Genomic DNA, 21,481 nt, shown 5'->3' with positions numbered 1-21,481 from the left:
CTAGCTACATAATTTTTAAAGGACTGATACAACAGGTCATGAATATTAATAGACTATTTATCTCCAAAGTGTATGGTAAAAGGATCATGCATGGGTCCGTCTGCGGTTGTTCAAGTGTTAGCTACTGAGGCCGGCTGTAACATTGCTGTCATGTTTTTTACCTTAACTCTTGATGTGTTGTTTAGATGTTGAAGATTTATTTTTATTTGCATTTGTGTTGTATCTCTTGTATGTTATTAGCTAGTTAGGCCATATGAACTTAATTATTAGTTTCTCATCCTCCTGCACTCAAAATAGCAGTGCGGGAGGGCGGATTTATTAGTTTATTTTTTACTAACTAAATAGCTGAATTAGCTAGCTAAAATGACTGAGAATGCAGTTTTCTTAGACTGCTCTAGCAAGATACCAACTGTAAAGTTGGTGGATGGCTGCACTAAGTCACCAGTGGTGCAAAAAAATTCTTGATGAGGCCGGTAAGAAAAACGGCAATGCGGGCGGGGATGAGAAACTAATAATTAAGTTCATGTGGCTTTATGTTTTGTGTACATGGTATTTCAAATGTAGTTTTTTCCGATGTCAATACATTCACACCACTCAGCTTGTGATAGGCTTGTGCCTGGCCTTGTACAGCCAAAAGTAGTAATTATAAAGTGCAAAAAAGATAAAATAAATTGTCTATAATAGTGTGTAGTTGAGTGAGAAATGATCAGTAACACACCGACTACAGGGACAGAGGCAAAGTTACAAGTGAAATCATCCTAGAAATGTGATTTAACTCTGTTCTTGATAGATTCAACAGACAGAATAGCTAATGTCGATTAATCAAAGGGCATTTCATAAGTGCGGACAGATCCTTACAAAGTTGTTTCTTATTAGTGGTTGCTACGTAGAGGGATTATGATGTAATTTGAAGCCTCTGATCTGGCACTGGTAGAAAAGGAAATGAATATTGAAACTATTGGTTGGATTTTTGATTGATTTTATGAAAAGCATGACCATCCGAAAGCTCAAAGGCGTACATTAATGGTACAAGCTCTGGTTTGAGAAGTTTGGAAATGTAATCATTCAGAATATACTTTGTGGCTCTTCTGTAAGCGCCTATTGATGTCTTTCACTAAATGCAGATGCCAGATGAGGGGCAATACAGGAGTTGAGGCCTGATTAGAGGATGACAATATAACGTAACTTTAGTCAGTGGTGGTATAGATGAACTGAAGGTTCTTTGTACAAGACCGAATGTCTTGTAAGGCTTAATTTCCAATCGTCAAGATTATCACTTAGTGTAATGACTCTGAGATCTCTATGTGATTGTTTAGTAATGATTACATATGTTACCACTAATAAACTATATGGAGTAGGAAACTTTTGGTTAAAAGATTAATGACAGCTTTTAGATGTGACTGAGTTATTAAAATGTAAATTAGAGGATGTATTCTGCGAAAACGTTATCAAGATCACATTGTAATAGTTGTTCATCAAGAGGTAGCTATACTTATCTTAAATTTTTAATCATTTGGTGTAGAGTAGAGCTTCACCGTCAGTAATGGAATTAGGTAGATCATTCATAAATATGATAAAGAGGAGTGGACCAAGGATACTGCCCTGGGGTACCCCAGATTCAACAGATAAAAGATCGGAACAACAGTTATTAATAGAAACAAACTGGAATCTGGTACTAAGGTATGTATGCACCCACCAACCAACCATCCACCCACCAAGGGGTTCTCGTGCCTCCTCTGGTCAACACTATAATGGTCATGTTCCAGCTTCAGTCGACTTAGTACTGGAGGAGGGACACCTCGGGGCTGTCTAAACCCCGATATTGTGTTTGAACTCTTAGTTAATACTTATTTTTCATGGTGTGTTGTGTTATTGAACTGATGTCCTTTTGTTATCACTATACCCTAACAATTGCCAATAAAAAATATAGAAAAACCGCCCACCAACCTACCAGATCACTAGATAGCTAAGTTATTGAAATTAATGAGCCAGGCCTCTCATAATAATGGATGAGAAAAGTTTTGCAGTAGGTGATGTTGCCAAAATCATAGTAGAACTAAGCACGTGATCGTATTTTAATTAATTTAGAAATTTATAGCTATTTCAACTTTATTTCAAAATTTCATTAATTTCTGATCGTCTCGAGCACAGGACTGACAGGAGTGAGCCCTCGAGTGAGCCAGTAAGGAAGATAGCTTCGCACTTGGACTCGCAGGAGCAGCATAGACTATACAAGTGTCCCAGTATGACAGCCAGTGAAGATAGGCAGGAGAAGCTCACCGTGAATGCAGAGTGTGAACAGAATACGGGGTTTGCGTTGGAAAAGCCTGCTAAAGACCCACAGAAGAAAGCTACGCTGATTTCTAAACATTTCTTCAGGTACAGTGCGAATTGTGCAGTACAGGTAGACCATTGTAGCTACCTTGACAGTCTAGCAAAAGCATGCAGTTACGGCTAACTGGAAGGTGTTTACTTGGTACAGCATGATCCCCATTACACATCCTCAATGATCCAAATCCAAAATCCTTCTGGCATTCATTATACCATTATATGTGTGTTAATTGATGTTTTTGTACCACTGTGTAGTTTTGTAATCTTATTTGTTTGTTGTGTTTTTGTAGTTGTAGTGTTCTTTTTCTAAGGCTGACACCTTGTACAGGCTTTGCCTTTTGTGTATGCCTTCCATTGTGGTGAATTTATAATACAGCACTACGTTGCAAGTGGCCACGCTGTCAAAAACGCTTAGTAAAACAACAATTAAGGTAATTTTGTACCACACATTCTGCAAGAAAAGTCACTGATTTTCCAACCACTAAAATAGATTGTTTCCAGGAATCATAAAATTGGAAAGTTGTCGTTTAAATTGGACCTTTCATAGCACTCATATCAAAAATGTGTCTATCATTAGAAATTACACTGGCTTATGAAACATGGAGGCAAAAACCATACTTGATGAAGTTTACAGTTTATCAGAATGAAATGTGAATCATTTTGTGTGCGTAGCAACCAATGGAAAAGAGAGGAAAGAGCCTGATATGGCAAACTTAATATGCATCCAGGTACGAAATATATAGTACTGTGAAAAGCCTCATTTTTGTGTGTGTATTGTGATCTCTTTGTAAAATGATGATACAGTAAAGTTCAGGTGGATTCTTGATCACTATGCTCCAACCAAGTTTAGCAAATGTGGATAAGGATAATGTAGTGCACTTTTAAGGTTTGCATACTGAGGTACGTAACCAATTTCTACAGTAGGAAGCTGTATGGAGCGTCCATTGCTGCCACTATAAAAGTGTTTCACAAAAGTTTGAATGCAACTGTATAGAGAAATTCAATGGATTTGTTTTTGGTTTGTTGGATTCTAATGAGTGCAGTTTTGCTAAACACAAACATATGTATTATCCATAGGACATAAACACGTATTTTCCATATGAGAACAAATTGTTGCACTGATGTAGTTGCCTTACGCTGCACTGTATGTAAATGATTAATGGAAAGAAAAGGGTCTTTATTTACAAAAAGTAAGAAACAACTACGGTACCGCCCAAACACAACATCACAAGCAACAATATTATAAAAGAGATCTAGACCCCTTAAGGCTTACAAAAGCAATGAACAAAATCAAAAATTTGAATGCCCATATTTTAAAAATGACTGGTGCAAATTTTATCAAATTCCTGCCTGATAGCCATAATGCAAAATGGTGTGCTTTTGGTGAAAGGACCATGGAGCTATACATATGGCATTTTCTTTCTTCCTGTTAATGTGGTGCATCAGCTATCTTAGTTGCACGGTGTGTCTTGATTCCAAGATCTCCACAGGTCTGGGGTTTAATATATACCAACCCTAACTGGGTCAGGTGATCTATTTTCAATATCTGTGCAAAGTTTAGCAGTACGTAATTTTTTGCAGGTGAACAAATTAGTGATTTAGGGGTTTTATTCCACACAAATTTCTTGCAGTATAGTATAAAATAAGCTTGTGGATGGCTAAACGGCTATGAAATTATGTAGCAAATGTTACATCCATACACAAACACACACACGCATGCACACACACACATACACACACACACACACATATCGCACTTAATGTACGCATAATATTCCTTCAGTTGGATAGATCCCCTCATATGGGTAGGATTCAAGAGAGAGTTAACACATGAGGACTTGTATGCTACACCTGAAGATGTCAAGTCACAACACTTACTAGAACGTTTCAACAAGTTAGTGACATTATATGACAGCATGTGTAAAATATGTTTACATGATTCGTGGATAATATTTTTAACAGGTTCAAAACTATAACCTCTGCTTCAATCCTACTCAATTAAATAAGACAGTGGAACCTTAGTTATCCAGGACCAGGGGTGGTCCATCAGTCTGAAAAGTCCATATCTCTGAAACTGTGTATAAAATATCATAATGAAAGTTTTAAAAATATCGATATTTTCAACTACCCTAATAGAGCAGTCATCTCCCATAGTTCAGAATCCGGATAAGTGGAGTCCAGATAACTGAGACTCCATGTGTGTGTGTAATGTGTGTGTGTAATGTGTGTGTGTGTTTGTGTGTGTGTGTGTGTGTGTGTGTGTGTGTGTGTGTGTGTGTGTGTGTGTGTGTGTGTGTGTGTGTGTGTGATGTGTGTGTGTGTGTGTGTGTGTGTGTGTGTGATGTGTGTGTGTGTGTGTGATGTGTGTGTGTGTGTGTGTGTGTGTGTGTGTGTGTGTGTGTGTGTGTGTGTGTGTGTGTGTGTGTGTGTGTGTAATGTGTGTGTGTGTCTGCGTGTGTGTGTGGTGTGTGTCTGCGTGTGTGTGTGTGTAGTGTAGTGTAGTGTGTGTGTGTGCGTACGTGCGTGTGTGTGTGTGTGTGTACGTGTGTGTACATGTGTGTGTGTGTGTGTGTGTGTGTGTGTAGTGTGTGTACGTGCGTGTGTGTGTTTACGTGTGTGTGTGTGTGTACGTGTTTGTGTGTGTACGTGTGCGCATGTGTGTAGTGTGTGTGTGTGTGTGTGTGTGTGTGTGTGTGTGTGTGTGTGTGTGTGCTTTTGCCTGTAGAATATACTGTAAGAAATTTTGACCTCCTGTTGATTATCAGTCTTGTTGTCAACCCGTTTGTAGATATTGGAACAAAGAGTTGAAACGAAGTAATAGAGGACTGAAGCCTCGACTGTGGTTTGCATTATTTCAGTGTTTCAAGTGGATGTTTGTGCAGTTTGGTGTCCTGTACTTCATATTGGTGAGCTTTATATGTATTATACTAGTTAAATGAATAGTACCTCATTCAGCTCCTTCCCTTTATTGCACAAGCAATACTTGTCGGTTATTTGTCACAATACTTCTGTGATAAGAACAGTTTAGAAGAAGAACTAACTTTTTCAAGAACTGCAAACAATTCTGAACTAGCTGATAAAATAGAAGAAGATATTAGAATTGCTACTAGAGATGCTTACCTGTATGCAGCGGGAATAACACTAATATCATGTCTTGGGGTGTCTACATTCACTTGGACTTTCTATATTGGGGACAAGCTTGGAATGATACACAGGATTGCACTTGTGTCAACTATTTACTCAAAGGTAACATAACAGATTATAACTGTTTTTGTCATCAAATATTAATATGTACTGTATCCGATATTGGAAAATAAATTTCTAGTCTGAAGTTTTTGGACTATGCCGTCAATTAATCATATACATGGTCTAGGGGAAGCACCCAGGCCTTCCTCTAAAGTCATTCCACTTCAAATCTGAACAGTGTGGTAGCAGAGGTTACACAGATTTGTGCTTTCCTGCTGAGAGAAGTCACTCAAAAACTGGCCTCACCTTTCCTTCTCAACAACTATGCCTTCACAGTAGACATCACAGTAGACTTCACAGTAGCAGCGACATCATGCCTTCACAGTAGCAGTACTACAGCATTTTAAATTTTACTATCAAACTATTGAATTTCTACTGACTGCCTGTGATATTGGTCCCATAAATGCTACTGGTTTGATTTTTTTCACTGTTCTACACAGTGGCGATTCTAGACCTGACCTACAGGGAGGCCAAGTAGGGAACAGCATGACTTTTGTTGTTTGGCTGTAATATAAAGTTAAATTTCAGGGGGGTCTGAGGGTGCAACCCCCAGAAGCTGCAGGATTTCTGCAATTTGAAGGCTTGAAAACAGCCTAAAATTGATGCTAAGAACATGGAAATTGCTAAAAATAACAATTCCAATCTATACTGCAACTTTTTCCCAAGATTTTTAAAAAGTTAGAATCGCCTGTGGTTCTACATTGCATAAGAATGAAATGTGCCTTTCCTATAGTGTACTACTGCAGCTACAATACAATACATGCTTCATGAATACCTTTGTCCTTCTTTGTATCTTTCTCCACTACCACTTAGGTGTTGATTTGTAGGTAGCATGGTAATGGGTTCTTGTCCTGTCTATCACGAGAATTTTCATAGTGAGTGGAATGCACATAACTAGGTGAAAATGAAGAAGAATAGTCACTTTGCTTTTTAGTAATTGATTATTGGGAAGCACATTCAGTTGTACTAATAAGTTTGTAATGAAATATGAGGCCAAGAAAATGTTGCATTTGAGTAGGGATCATATTAAACATGAGACGTCACCTATATACCTGTAGTCATGTATACTAGTGGACATTCTATCCCCACTTCAATCATGGCTACATTGTTATAGGCTCTATAGTAGGAATTAAATGTATGTAGCTACAGGTGTGAGCAACCTTCATATGGCTTTTTTTTGTACGATCATGCAAAATTTCTACACTTGTGTAATTTTTATTTTTATTTTTTTGCTTTTAAAAGTAGTTGGCAGAAACAGAAGGTCATAAGTTCCATATCTACAGTATTTCTTCCAGTATATCATTTAACACATTAGCAGTAGATGATAGAAATCATAATAGTACTTCAACATTTGTCATATTATGTGACTCGTTGAGCAAAAATCCAATCAGTTGGCATTTTTTAACTTCCTTTTGTGACTTCTTTGTTGTCTAGAGGGAAAACTAATTGGCTGTTAAAGTTTCAGCCTTATCTGGTAAATTCTTTTGTTGAAGTTATTTAGTGATGGATATTAGGAAGAGCATATCAATCAACTTGTACAGTGACTATACAGAAAATAAATTTCAGGCACTCATTTACAAGCTATGGAGTTTGGATTTATCTAATTGTGTTCACCATGAACTGGAATTTATTATGATACAGCTTTTGACCTGTATATACATCCAACAAGAAGACTATTCAAGCTTATGATAGTGTTATATTTTACAAACTAGTTGGGATTTTGCTCAGTGGGTCACATACATACACTGTGAATTACTGTTTACCTAATCTTCAGGTATTGAGACTCTCACAATCCACTATTGGTCAACTTTCAATTGGACACATTGTGAACCTTTGCTCCAATGATGTGCAACGGTTTGACACGGTAATCACATCTACGTTGTGTTGTGCACCTACATGTATATATTTTTAAAAGTTTAGAATTTTGAGTTCATTAATCAAGTTTGGGCAGTTCCACTGTTCTTCCCTGTTGTTGTTTATCTGTTGTGGAGGGAGATTGGTCCAAGCTGTTTACCTGCTTTGGCAGTTGTTGTTCTTCAACCACCACTACAGTTCTTATTAACCCGTTTAGTTGCCAAGTGGCGGTAAGTACCATACATACAATGTACATATACACAAGTGTGAATATTTTAGAGGTCCTATAGTATGGTCTCAGACTATATAGCTGTTTATTTTGAGCAAAATGTCTATCAATCATGCTTCTAATATAGTTCCTATCACATTACCTGTGAAAAATCCTGGTTTGCCATTTTTGTAGGGCAAAAATGTTATATGGGTGTTGAGTAACAGTGGCTTTCAGCAAGGTTTCATTGTATTCCAGCTACTTTCCTTAATTGTTTGCCCCTACTTCTCAGAAATGTTATGTGGAACAATAGGAGTTTCACTTGGAGAATCCGCTGGTTCACCAAAATCTTGAGTCTTTGTTAGTGTTCACATTGCATCAAAAGCAGTGTGACTCTGTGCAAGTAGAATTATTTCATGTGGTTTACCAGTAATATTCTTCTTATGATTGTAAATCTATGGGAGACGTCCCAGTGTGATAGTCTAGATATGTAACAGCATGAAATCCCACCAATTTATAACAGTTTAGGTGGTAGAGATCAGTGGGAGACTCACAGGGGCATGTGCCTACCCCACATCCCTTTCCAAAGGTTTCATACAAGGATGAGGTACTCTAATAGAGCTGTCAAATGCTGCATGTATATAACACTATTATTAAAAAATCTTTCATAGTTATTGCTGAGCGCATTGTCTGCAGTACCATCCCATGGGCATACTGAATTAGCCTACTATGAGTTGCATTCTATATCACAATTTAATTGACTAATAGCTGGAGCTACCCATGATTGTCACTAATCTTACAACTCATGTTGAATGCATATCACTTAGAAAGCATCATTGATATTTGTGCATAAAGCTACTCTGTATCCTAGAAGTAACTTTCACTTCTGAGAGGTTGTGCTCCCTATTCCCTTACCCAGATCCCCTACTCTTATTGCCCTTGTGCATACTCCTCCCCTTTCCAAGCCCTGGATATTTTTTAAGTGTGCAATAAAGAAGTCTGAAGTTGTGTATTGTGGCTGGTGGGTTCAGCTCAAAATAGAAGGTGCTCTACCCACAAGGAAATTCCACGAGTAAATGATTAATGTTATTCCCGATACACAGATGTTCGATGTTGACATTTTCTCAGCTCCTGCCTGTCACACACCTGCAACATGCTTTCCTTTCTCACACAATTCACTGTGTCTTGATAAATGACACAGAAAAAAGGTGAGTAAAAAGCACAGCTGTATTGCTATACAGAAGGTGGCAAATTTCAGAAATTTGACATGGATGTGAGCTACAAAATTTAATGCATATTTTTGTTCAAGTCGCAAATAAATACTTTAATATTCAATCACCACTTTTATGTATGTGACCAAATTTGACAAAATAAGGCTTCCACACACATTGCTCCACTTTTATGACTTTGAAGCACCATCACTCAATGTACATAAGAGTATGTCATTAGTTTCAAATTTAGACCTAGTATTTTACAATGCTAGAAAAATTGTTTAAAATTTTTTGTTGGAAACCTTGTTTTGTCAAATTTGTAAATAAACAGGCCATGTAATTGTATCACTACATGAGAGAGTACAAAATGCGGACATGTTAACAGGTTAAAGTCTGCTAAAGTGACAGACAAGAGAGTAAAAGTGATGAATGAGATCATCAGTGGTATGAGACTGATCAAGATGTATGCCTGGGAGTGGGCATTCCATGAACATGTGAAGAAGATCAGAAAGTTAGTTATTTTACATGTTAGCTTTTAAGATGTGTTTCTCTTAGGAAAGAGAGTAAGATCATCACTCATGCTAGCCTGATCTATGGCTCTAGCATTGGAGTCTTTTATACATTAATTGGTCTGTTGAGTTTTGTGACCTTCTCAACTTATGTTGGATTGGGAAACACTCTTAATCCTCAAAAAGTTTTTACTACCCTCCTCCTGTTGAATTTTGCAAGACTGTTCTTTGTTCATTTTGTGGTATATTGCTTATTACAAATTACGGAAGTATCAGTTTCTCTGAAGAGAATAGAGGTAATATTATAGCAGATGTCACGTTTATTGTTTATAAGTGCCATAGGCAGTGGTTTCATGTGGTTGTTTAGCTTTTGGGCATTTAATAACTGTGTATCATAAAACCAGTTTGTACATAGACTCTCTGGTTTGGTATAGGCACAGGGAGCTAAAAGTAGGGCTCTGAGGATAGGTATTCCAACAGTATTACAATTCTAAGACCATGCACAGTATCACTGGATAATTACATGGGGGCAATAGATTGTACATTGCTTTAAAACTGTTAATTGAATACTTTGACTACTTTATTAGAATATTTATCTCAATCTTCCACGCACACACAAACACCATCGGTAAGGCACTTTGGCTTACTAGTTCATACCTAGGTACCCCAACTAATTGAAAATATGTGCATTACTTAGAGACAGATTCTCAAATATTTAGGACCTCATTTTTAAAGGATTTTTTTTTACTGACCTCTATTTTTTAAGAAGTGACAACTTTGCTGTACTTTTGCACTCTTGTGAGCTAGTGTTTGGTTAGTCACAATAATAAAAATGTTCTCAAGCTGTATCATCAAGGATTTTAAGTGTTAAATGGTAGCATTACTAGTCCATGTTTGAGGCAAACAATTTACTAGCATTCTAATACAATGGATTTCTCCTTTTTTTGATTGTATCATTATGCATATATATATATAGTATGTATGTATATTGCTGTAGAAGTTACTGTTACTACCAGAGCTTGGAAATACGATGGCTACTGAGACCACTATTGCATCACACGCTGGTTATGTGATGCCTCCTCTGAAGTTGATTAATGAAGAGATCATTACTAGTAGTGGACTAGGATCATCATCTAATGGATCACCTCACAGGATCATAGTCACTAACCTAACAGCATCTTGGTCACATGTGAGCTTGTTCTCATGTGTGTGTATTATTAGAGTGTTTATAGGAGAGGGAGAAGCTGGTATTGAACACCATTAATTTCACTGTGGACAAGGTAAGAAATATACACAATGTGCTATACAGGTTATTAGCAGATTTATCCAGTCAAACAGGTTACTGGCAGTAGTTGGTCCAGTGGGATCAGGAAAGGTGTGTTGTCTACTAGTTGACTACTCTAACTGATCTCCATCATACTTTACTACTGCTATAGTCATCAATACTGCAGTGTCTACTGAGAGAAATAGAAGCATTGGATGGATCAGTAGACATTGAGGGTAGTGTATCTTATGCAAGTCAGGAACCATGGATATTTTCTGGAACTATAAAAGAGAACATTTTGTTTGGTGAAGAATATGACGAAGCTTGGTTTAGAAGAGTTGTGGAGTGTTGTTCACTTGATAAGGTGTGTGTGTGTTGTGTGTGTGTGTATCAGTAGGTACTGAGTTTTATGCTGAAACACTGGACCAGATACTTTGTTCAAGTTTATTGTAGATGTTGTTGCCATTACCTAGGACATTGATGATATGCCATTTGGTGATGAGACTTTAATAGGAGAACGAGGAGTAAACCTTAGTGGTGGTCAGAAGGCTAGAGTGAACCTTGCCAGGTGCAGTACATATACTGTTCCAGTGTTGGGAGTAACGCGCTACTTATGTAACGCGTTAGGTAATATTATTACTTTTGTGGTAACAAAGTAATATAACGAAATACGCTATAAAAACAGGTAATATAACGCAAGCTACTTTACTTACAAATGTAACGCGTTACCTAAGTAATATAGTTACTGTAACGAGTCTAATATTACGTAATATTATTACTACAAGTAACGAAGTTACTAATCTCGTTAGTTATCCTCTGAGTAATGCCTAGCCACAGCGAAGTAACGAGGCCTACGGAATGAAGCTTATTCACCAGCTTCTTACTTATAACCAAAATTTGCATATTGTCCAACAGCGCAATCATGTCACGTGATAAGGTGGTAGTTTCACACGTGACAGCTTAAGGCTGTGGACACAAAGTAATATAATACGTAATATTATTACAGTTACTTTATTTTATGGGTAATATGTAACTGTAACTAAATAGTTCAGTTGCAAGTAATATGTAATATGTAACTAGTTACTTTTACAAAGTAACTTGCCCAACACTGTACTGTTCTATAGCTAAAATAGTGCAATTTAGGAATTATTTGTTTAAAATAAAAACTGAAGTAAGGGTCCAGTGAAGGGTCCAGTGATAAAAGTAGTGAATGGCGGTACCTAATACAACATAGTCCCATCGTTGATATGCTATCACCATCTGTTTCAATGCCAAAGTAGGAATTTTCATCCACATGGCAATGCTGTAATAACAACTATCATTCATATACCTTGTTTCACGTTTTATCACTGGAAACTCTGAATAATCCAGAATCTTTTCTAGGTTGTCATTCATTGACACTTTTGTAGAAATCAACCTCTGTAATCTGACACCTCTGTACTTGGTAATTTGACACGAAGTTTTATTCCCTAGACTTGGACATACATTGTATTCAACCTCTGTAATTTGACAGAGAATAATTATAGAACTTCTTATTACAGTACATCACATAATGTAGTTTTCAAGCAATTAGAGTTTTTAAGACTAATTCATGTTAACTAAACCTCCATGTGGTGATTATTATCTCAAAATGGAGAATCAAACAGCCCCCTTAATTCAACAATATCTTTATCTTCCATTGAGTGTTGGATTAGAGAGGTTTGACTGTAGTAACTTTTACTTCAGTACAAGCACACAAAAAATGGAATTTTCAACTAGAGTAGGGACCATAGAACATTGATAAAAAAGTGCTGAAACAAGTTGGAGTAATTCATAATATTAAATCACAGTAAAACAGTAAGAAGTATTATATCCCTACCGTGCTCAAGATACGGAAATGCACAGTAGGGATATAAATAACACTTCCTATTGTTTTACTGTGATTTAATATTATAGACTACTCCAACTTGTTCAGTACTTTTTATTGATGTGCTATGGTCCTTACTCTAGTTGAAAGTTCCAATTTGTTTTTGTGTACTTGTTTGTTAACTTTTTTGTAAATAATTACTATGACTGGTGAACCCACCCATACCACATCTGAAATGGTGCCGTATGCCTCAGCTATTATCGTCTGAAAAGTTAATTGAAGTATCCATTACACTTCATTGTCAGCTATGTTCAACCCGTTACATAGCATTTCGAATCAAGAACTGTTCAAAAAGCACCTCTGCAATCCATGCATACCAAAAGAAATAAAGAAATGGTGCTGCACGCCCCAGTTATATCAATTATCGTCTGAAAAGTGAGGTATCCATTACACTTCGTTGCTAGCTATGTTCATCCCGTTACACAGCAGTACAAATCAAGAACTATTTGAAAAGCACCTCTGCAATCAAAGTAGCCACTATGAAAAATGCAGACAATTTCTGTTACGAAGGAAAACCATCATGTGCTACTGCCAAATTGATACTTTTTGCTGTCAGCAAAGATGAATGGGACACAAAGGAGGACACTGGTAAGTCCATGAAGAATGCATTGTACATACTGCGGTATGCCAAAAGGCACCTCTTGGGCTGAAGCGACATCAAGCAGTGAAAAATCAAGCCCGTAGCCTTATCTATTATCGAGTTATGCTTGTCTGAAAGCATCAGTCAGTCAGTTACTTGCTTACTCAGTCAGTCAGTAAAAAATGTGGTGTTTTTATTTAAAATTCCATAGCAACTTGTTTGAAGCATTTCGAGTTGATCTGAAAGCTTCTTTGGGCTTAGTTTTACTTAACCAATAACGCACGCAGCTACATTAAGTATTTACGCCCTCTTACAGTAGCATCAGTGCTTGAAATAGTGTTGTGGCATCTAAATACACTCCTTCTAAAGAAAGTGTTGACAGGAAAAATTAATAGGTTTCCTTGCGTAAAGAAAACAAGCATGTAACTGAGGATAAAAAGTAAAGTACAGAAGGCAGTCATTCATCAGAATCAGAAAAGCCCTGTGGCACATATGAGTTTGTTTTTTTGTGGTATCAAATGGTGGCCATTCACTGCTTTGTTTGGCCTCTAGCCTTGTGAATATGGGGCAGGCAAGGCAGGCAGGCAAGTCAGGCAGGCAGGCAAGTCAGGCAGGCAAGTCAGGCAGGCAAGGCAGCAATGCTGGATTCGATGCTAGATGCATTAAACACTCTTCCTTAAATGTGCTTTTCATCACATGATGAGAATTTAGGCAGGCACCATTTATTTTATGGGGGAACCCTACTAAACTGTACTTCCCTACTCTTTGATAATGTAATTTACTGTGTGTTTATAGAGCAGTGTACAGGAACAGTGACATCATGTTGTTAGATGATCCTCTGAGTGCAGTTGATACTACAGTCAGTAGACATTTATTTGAGAAGTATGTAGTTGGGAAATGTGAAAACTAGTCATTTTTGCATATTGCTCAATTTCCATTTTATTGCTACTGTGTTATCTATAATAAGAAAGGAGTAGACAGTGTAAGTTTCAGATTTTTATGATGAATGGTCTTGCAGTTAGAGCACTATACAGAGCAATAATAGATTTGATTTGTACAGGAACAATGCAGCAAATAAATTACAGATGCTTATTAATCAATTATGACTCACGACTGAAACAAGCTATTAAGACAGGGTTAATCTGTTCACCGTGAACCGGCACATCTGTTCACCGTGAACTGGCACATCTGTCAAGGTATAGTGCTTTATCTGCACTCCTCCATATGAACAAAGAGAAGGCCATTCCAACAAAGAAATGACAGTGGTAAACTTTGTTTCCACTACATTATAAATAAGTGCTCTCATGCCTTTTGCTGTTTGAGCACAATAATACGATACAAAGATTTTCTTAATTTCCATGAACAGACAGATGGTGTATAGTTTTATTGATTTGAGCTTTGTTTCAGTGCATACCAAAGAGATTAAACACGTAAAGTTTTCGTGTAGCATGAATGTTTTTATTTATAGAATAGAACTTGGCAAAAATGACTGGTTTTTGCATAGTCAGTCACATATAACATATGCCAGTTAATGTGTAATATACAGGTGTATATGTGGAGTACTAGCTGACAAGTTAGTTGTATTAGTCACTCATCAGTTACAATATGCTCAACATGCCAACTCTATTCTAGTTCTAAAACAGGTATAATGAAGTATGTCTTAAACTATTGATCCTATTATATTGGTTTGCGGATTTTAAGGGTTGTGTACAAGGTTATGGAAATTACAATCAGTTAACCTCAAGTGGTTTAAATCCTACTGAGCTGTTCGATGATATAGAGGATAATAGTAGTAGTGGTAAGCCTTCACAAGTTGCAGTACTCCAAGATGATTTAGAAGAAGACATGACTAAACCAGAAAACAAGAATCTTATTCCAGTAAAGAAAGCTAGAAGACATTTTAAATCTGGACAGTCAGAAAGTGATCCTAATTCATTGAAGTTGGAAGAAGTGTCTCTTCATGCTGCATCATCTTTGTTTTCTTTAATATCCCTTCATGATGATATCAGAGAATTTGAAACTGAGGTACGTACATACGTATCATGTATATGGAAAATGTGGGAGTGGGGTAATTTGGTGAATTTAAACCATACCACTAAGTTAAAATGATGTCTAATAAAATAAGTCCATGTTGTTCACACACATATTGAGCAGTGTGCTGAACTAGGAAAGTATATGGGTTTGAATAACAGCACTACTATTAATAGCAAAGCATTACTTTGCTGTCAAAATTTATTTGCAGAATGAGTAATATGGTTTGCAAGAGCCTTTCATTCCCGACAATGTAGCTACAAGTTTGATTGCTGACATTTCCATTCTATTCCGAACATGAGTATTTTTCCCACCAAGGTTGGAATTCATTGTCTTTCACTCTGTACATGTACGTACATGAGAACAAGAATGAAGAACCTTAGTGTATATTCGTACCAGTTAAACCAGGATTACATGCACCCTTTCAGATTATGATCTGTTATTCGTGGAGGCAGTACTTTTAATATTTTGTTTAGGGCGAGTATAACAGAATGCCAGAAGAAGAGAAAGGTCACGGAACAATCTCCAACAAGACATATTTCACTTACCTAAGGGAAGGAGGAAACACGATTTTAACAGTTCTTCTGATGGCAGCATTTTTAGTATCTGAGGTAATAGCTATATTATACATAACAGATACTAGGACGTTTACTAAGTAATGTCTTACTCTTAGGGTAGTATTGTTACCACAAACTGGTGGTTGTCTGAATGGTAAGGGGAACATATTCAAATATATATATATTATTTTGTTTTTCAGGGCTAGTGAAGGTGAATCTTGTTCCCCACAACTTGCTAATGTTTCAATGAATAATACATCTGGTTTGGATTTGACCACAAATGAGAGAATTGGGATATATGGGGCAATTCTTGCTGGCACAATATTAATAACATTACTTAAAGGATTGTTTGGTTATATAACATGTCTGAATGCATCTCGTAACTTGCATAACAAAATGTTCAGTGCAATCCTACGAGCACCGATATTATTTTTTGATACTAATCCAGTTGGTGAGTATCAGTGATCTGTGTATTGTACATCTGTGAATGTACTGTATCTTCAATAGGACGTGTATTGAACAGATTCTCTGCTGACACTGGACTCATGGATATCCTTCTTCCAGTCTTGTTTGTTCATATCTTTTCAGTTAGTGTTTATAGATATTGATGCATAACTTTTAATAGAATGTTTACAGCTTTTGTTGACTGCTTTTTCCATTGTGGCGGTAGCATCTGTGGCTAACTACTGGCTCACAATTCCTGCTGTTATTGTGATTGTGTCACTAGTGTTATTGCGTTATTACTTCCTGCATGCCTCTCGAGGCATGCAAAGACTTGAGGCAATAGGTATGTAAATGCAACTTCATCTTTGGCTATGTCTCATGTGTCATTCATTACAGCTCGTAGTCCATTGTATTCACACATATCAGCTACAGTTCAAGGACTGACTACCATTAGAAGTTATAAAGAGCAAAGAAAATTTGTTAACAAGTTACACTTTTATCAAAATGAACATAGCAAAGGATGGTATGCAAAGTTAGCCACTTCTCGTTGGTTTGGACTCAGAATTGACCTCATTGGAGCATTTTTTGTAACAGCTGTGATGTTTAGTTCTATACCACTTGCAGACAGTGAGTCACATTACATTTAGTAACTGTCTACACTGTGTAAGTGTGTTGCATGTATACTATTCCATAAGTGTGCATGTGAGCTTATTATTCTATCTATATTCAGGTCTTGATCCAGCACTGGTGGGCTTGTCTATGTTTTATGCTATGACCATCAGTGGACTAGTACAGTTCACAATACGTACAAGTGCTTTGGTGGAAAATCTAGTGAGGATAAATGTAGTTACTGTAGACATGTGCATATGAAAATTTTATGTATGGAGTGGTACACTGTATGGCAGTGTTTCATGTCACCATGGAAAGCCCAGTATGTTCTGGTGCATGGCAGACAAGTGTGTCTATATACAGGAACCAAGAAAGTGCAATTTTCCCACAATCATATCTCAGTAATGGCTAAACAGAAATAATGCCAGATCACATGCAAAAAGCTGTGGTGTTTGCATATCAAATATAAAAAGTAGCTAAACTGTGAAAAAGGGGTGTGACCTTTCAAAAAATAGGCTTGTGCAGAAAATGTGACATCAAAAGTAGCAGCAAAGAAACATAAGCAAATTATATTTTGTCATCACAAAAGTGGGATTCAGTTTTTAAATTGTACATGTGTTACTTATAACTTAGATATTGTGCTGCTATGCTGACAAATATTTATAGTTATTTAGTTTGTAGCAATTTGATAGGATTAGGGTTCAGCTTTAGTATTAAAATAGAAGTACTAGTCCTCCAATTGTATTGAAACAGTGGATATAAGGAATATGGGGAGGTAGTAGCTTGGAGGAGTAGTTTAGTGGGTGCATCACCCGTGGGTACCCAGCTCTCAACATCTCTTTGAGTGTGGCCTTCCAAAGGCAAGCTAGTGTAGAATGATGTGATATCAAAAGTATAGCGACCAAAAAATTGCTATAATGTGATATTATCAATTAATTTACAGTGTTACATTAACTTTTAAAACATTAACTATTGTGCAATACTCTTGTTTTTCTAAGAGTTTAATGGCACTTGTGACCAATTTTTAGTTGTTTAGTTGTCTGAAGTAGATAGTGTTATGATGATTTTATAATATAATACTTCATTGTACACAAATGAATTGTGTGTGTATTGTGACCACAAAGTTTGTGTTTTCTTTAGCTGGTATCAGTTGAGAGAGTTATGGGTTATGGTAAACTGGAACCTGAGGCAGAACTGATGACTATTCCAAGGGATAATGCACCTCCACTGGAATGGCCTGAAAATGGAGTAATTGAATTTCACAATGTCAAATTCAGATATGCCACACATTATCCCTATGTGTTGAAGTCATTGTCACTTAAAATAGAATCCGGTGAAAAGGTTAGGAAGAGAGTGATTTGTGTGTTGATAAGATAAGATGTGTTGTAGGTTGGTATTGTGGGTAGGACAGGAGCTGGCAAGTCTTCATTGTTAGCAGCATTGTTCAGATTAGCAGAACCAGAAGGAGTGATTAAAATTGATGGAGTACAAATAACTGAAATAGGGCTACATGATCTTCGTAAAAAGATGTCAATTATTCCACAGGTATTGTGAGAGGGAATAATATAAGTCTACTTATGACATGGGAAAATGATAGGATCCAGTATTGTTCAGTGGTACTGTCAGATATAACTTGGACCCATTTAAAGAACACAACAATGAAAAATTATGGGATGCGCTGAAAGAGGTACATGGTAAAAGTAACTGAGTCGTCAATTTACCTGCTAACACCACAGGTACAACTTAAGGATGTGGTTTTAGGTTTAGATGGAGGATTAGATGCTGAAGTGTCTGAAGGTGGTTCTAACTTTAGTGTAGGTCAACGACAGTTGATATGTTTAGCAAGAGCATTATTGAGGAGGAATAAAATTCTTGTGATTGATGAAGCCACTGCTAATGTTGATCCAATGTGGGTAACATATGATGTACAGTGCATGCACAAAACATTATGAAAATAATTCAACATATCATATTGCCTCGAATTATGGCTGGTCTCGTATAAACGCCTGGTCTCATTTAGTCGCTGGGGTTGATAACAACGTGACCACCATGAACGCCAGTTTGTAGTATTCATAGCTTTAATAGACATCATATAATATCAACTGAAACCTTTGGTGTGTCAACAGAAAACTTTTATAGCAATTAACCTCAGATTTTGTGCTAAGTGCTACTTTTGGACAAGCAATAGGTACTTTAAAGAAATAAATGCCCGGGCCATAATTCGAGGCAATATGGTACATGGTACAAATGACATTGCATGACTTACCTAGCTTCTAATACTTACTAGTACTTACAATAATTTATGTAGTTGTATCAAAATGACATGTCCTAGAAACCGAATTGTCTAGGAAACTGTAATACCACCCAGGACTACACAACAGCTAACAACCATACTGTACACTATAATAAATAATGGATTTCTAAAAGTAACCAACAGTGTCTGAAAGTGACAATAACCAGTATGGCTGTTTATTGAATTTGTTTTGATTTACTGAGCATAAGTATCAGAGACTTGTGTCTGTTACTCTTGTCATTTGAGAATATAATAAGACAGCTTTAATGTGGAAGGTATTGTAAGACTAACCATTGAACTATACACTGTGTGCATATAGTGTACACATCTTACTGGTCTTTGATGTTGATTAGCCCAATGGTGATTGCTTATACCTGTTTGTTTTAGTCATATATGTACCATACATTTCTTCAATAGACCATGTGTGTGCTAAGGCGATTACATCATCAAATAATGCATCCACTATTTTTTGAAGACAAAATATGTATGCATTCTATGCCTATGAAATTTTTTTTAAAGCTAATACGAATGAATCGTGCTAAAAGAGTATTGCTGGTATAAAGTAAGTTACTGGGTAAAAGTATATAACATATTTGCTGCATGGCGAGTTATTCCGCCTAGGGAAGGTTTTTGTAATAGAACGCTTGACTCACTTTTCTCGTAAACTATCATGAAACTTGAAGCCGTAGCAACTTTTTTCTGGTTTTGTCAGACCACGCCTTGGTACGCACAGGGTCTATAGCGTATAGCTTTAAAAAGCATTGTCCATGTACCTAACTACCTGAGACTTTCTTTGTGTGTTAACCTAAAGCACCTAAAATGATCTACGTATGTGCATCTGTATCTTACATGTCAAGAATATTTGAATATGTATCACCAAGAATTAATATATAGCCACCCCACTATTGTTAACTTTTGATACCACATTGCCACTATGTGTTCTGCTATGTACTTAATGCATGCCATTATTATTTTATATATTTGAGTACAATTCAGCTTCAAATTTGTGGTGTATTAGATACTATGGGATTTATAATGTTTGTGAATGTAAAGTATGCCAATGGTGTCACTGTGTACATACTATTCAATACTGACTAATTTGGACTCTGATGTTGGCATGGTATTGTTTTCTGTGGCTTGACTGTGCTATGTACGGACTTTCATGCCTTTAGTTTTGGTCTGTATTTACAATTCCAAAGCCCTAAGCAGTTTATGAACAATATGTATTGCGTGTATTTGCAGCACGGATGGTATAATTCAGGAGATGATTCGTGCCAAGTTCAATCATTGTACTATTCTAACTATTGCCCACCGACTGGAAACAATAATGGACTCTGATAGAATACTGGTGAGTTGTTTATTATAGCAAACAAGTGATGTTATATTATTAACAGGTTTTGTCATCTGGGAAAGTGATAGAATATGATACACCATATAACCTACTACAGACACACAATTCGGTGTTTAGTTCAATGGTAGAGAGAACTGGTCCATTAGAATCAGTGAGGTTGAAGAAGATTGTAAACCAGAGCAGAATTCTTTAGCTAATTGTGCATACATCTCATTTTTAAAATAAATGTGATCAACTGTACATGCATATATAGCTACTGTAGTCTTCTATGGTGCTAATTTTGTGGCTTTATTTCAAATGATAGATGTCAGTAGGGGCTAGGAGGCAGAAACCTTTCAGTTAGCTAGGGGGTCTAGAACTCATTTCTGTATAAAAAGTGGTTCCAAGGGACCAACTTTGATGTCAACTTTGATCCAATTTGACTATGTTTAACAAACAAAATCCGAGTCCCATTTCCCCCAACAAAATTATTACTGCCAAAGATAATGCTTTCCTGCAGCTGGGGACCAATTTTTGCAACCAAAAGTGTTAATAGTTGTGGTTGACAAACACTGTGATTAAACTGATTACATATACTTTTATACATACACTAGTTCCTTATGTATAATATATAATTCTCCAATAATACAGCTACACATCAATAATTTGTATAAGTGCAGCTATGCAGTACCAACAGCATACAACATGTATATCAGCATTGTAAGTGGGTCATCCAGTAATTTGGTTATTTTTGGCCACATTTTAACTGTCAAGGGACATATTGGCTTTACTGAATATCCAGGTCTGACCTTGATGAGATCACAAAAATTATATATAACAAATAACAGTTGTAGCATGTATCCATAGGATTTTTAACTGATTTGTCCTCGGCCCTCAGACATCATGCTTACAAACCAGACACAAACTGAATGGGTACACATTACTGACAAAATGTAGTTAGGAGTGAAGGAATTAATTATATAAATTTGCACAGCAAATGATGATCTCCCATACCATGTTTAAGCATTTTGCTATTGCAATTATCCCACTTGCAGTGCATTATACTTTATTTAATAAACTGTCCGTTTTTTTTTTTAATGGCCTTTTT

At 36.6% G+C, this 21,481-nt stretch overlaps 1 protein-coding gene across 2 annotated transcripts; it reads left to right on the top strand.

The window, feature by feature from the left end:
* The first annotated feature begins 2,130 nt into the window (after positions 1-2,130).
* On the top strand, positions 2,131-20,640 carry LOC136263461 (ATP-binding cassette sub-family C member 4-like). 2 transcript variants are annotated; one of them, XM_066057990.1, is made up of 30 exons: positions 2,131-2,379; positions 4,115-4,225; positions 5,120-5,237; positions 5,287-5,577; positions 7,352-7,441; positions 7,498-7,661; positions 9,236-9,361; positions 9,406-9,655; positions 10,357-10,548; positions 10,592-10,639; positions 10,690-10,734; positions 10,796-10,987; positions 11,097-11,191; positions 13,905-13,991; positions 14,656-14,752; positions 14,811-15,134; positions 15,617-15,751; positions 15,814-15,851; positions 15,898-16,148; positions 16,205-16,284; positions 16,334-16,484; positions 16,538-16,768; positions 16,872-16,972; positions 17,891-18,091; positions 18,140-18,295; positions 18,348-18,437; positions 18,487-18,547; positions 18,593-18,659; positions 20,286-20,391; positions 20,438-20,640. In XM_066057990.1, exons 1-30 carry the CDS (start codon positions 2,246-2,248, stop codon positions 20,585-20,587), a joined length of 4,182 nt encoding a protein of 1,393 aa, XP_065914062.1. In that variant the 5' UTR covers positions 2,131-2,245; the 3' UTR covers positions 20,588-20,640. The 2 variants fall into 2 exon arrangements, with proteins under 2 accessions (XP_065914062.1, XP_065914061.1); XM_066057989.1 differs by having other exon boundaries at positions 18,487-18,659.
* The last annotated feature ends 841 nt before the right edge of the window (positions 20,641-21,481 follow it).

Source organism: Dysidea avara, chromosome 8 (genome assembly GCF_963678975.1).
Source record: "Dysidea avara chromosome 8, odDysAvar1.4, whole genome shotgun sequence".
Classification (NCBI taxonomy): Eukaryota; Metazoa; Porifera; class Demospongiae; order Dictyoceratida; family Dysideidae; genus Dysidea; species Dysidea avara.
Note: the sequence above shows the minus strand (reverse complement) of the source record. Positions and strands in the feature narration are given on the sequence as shown.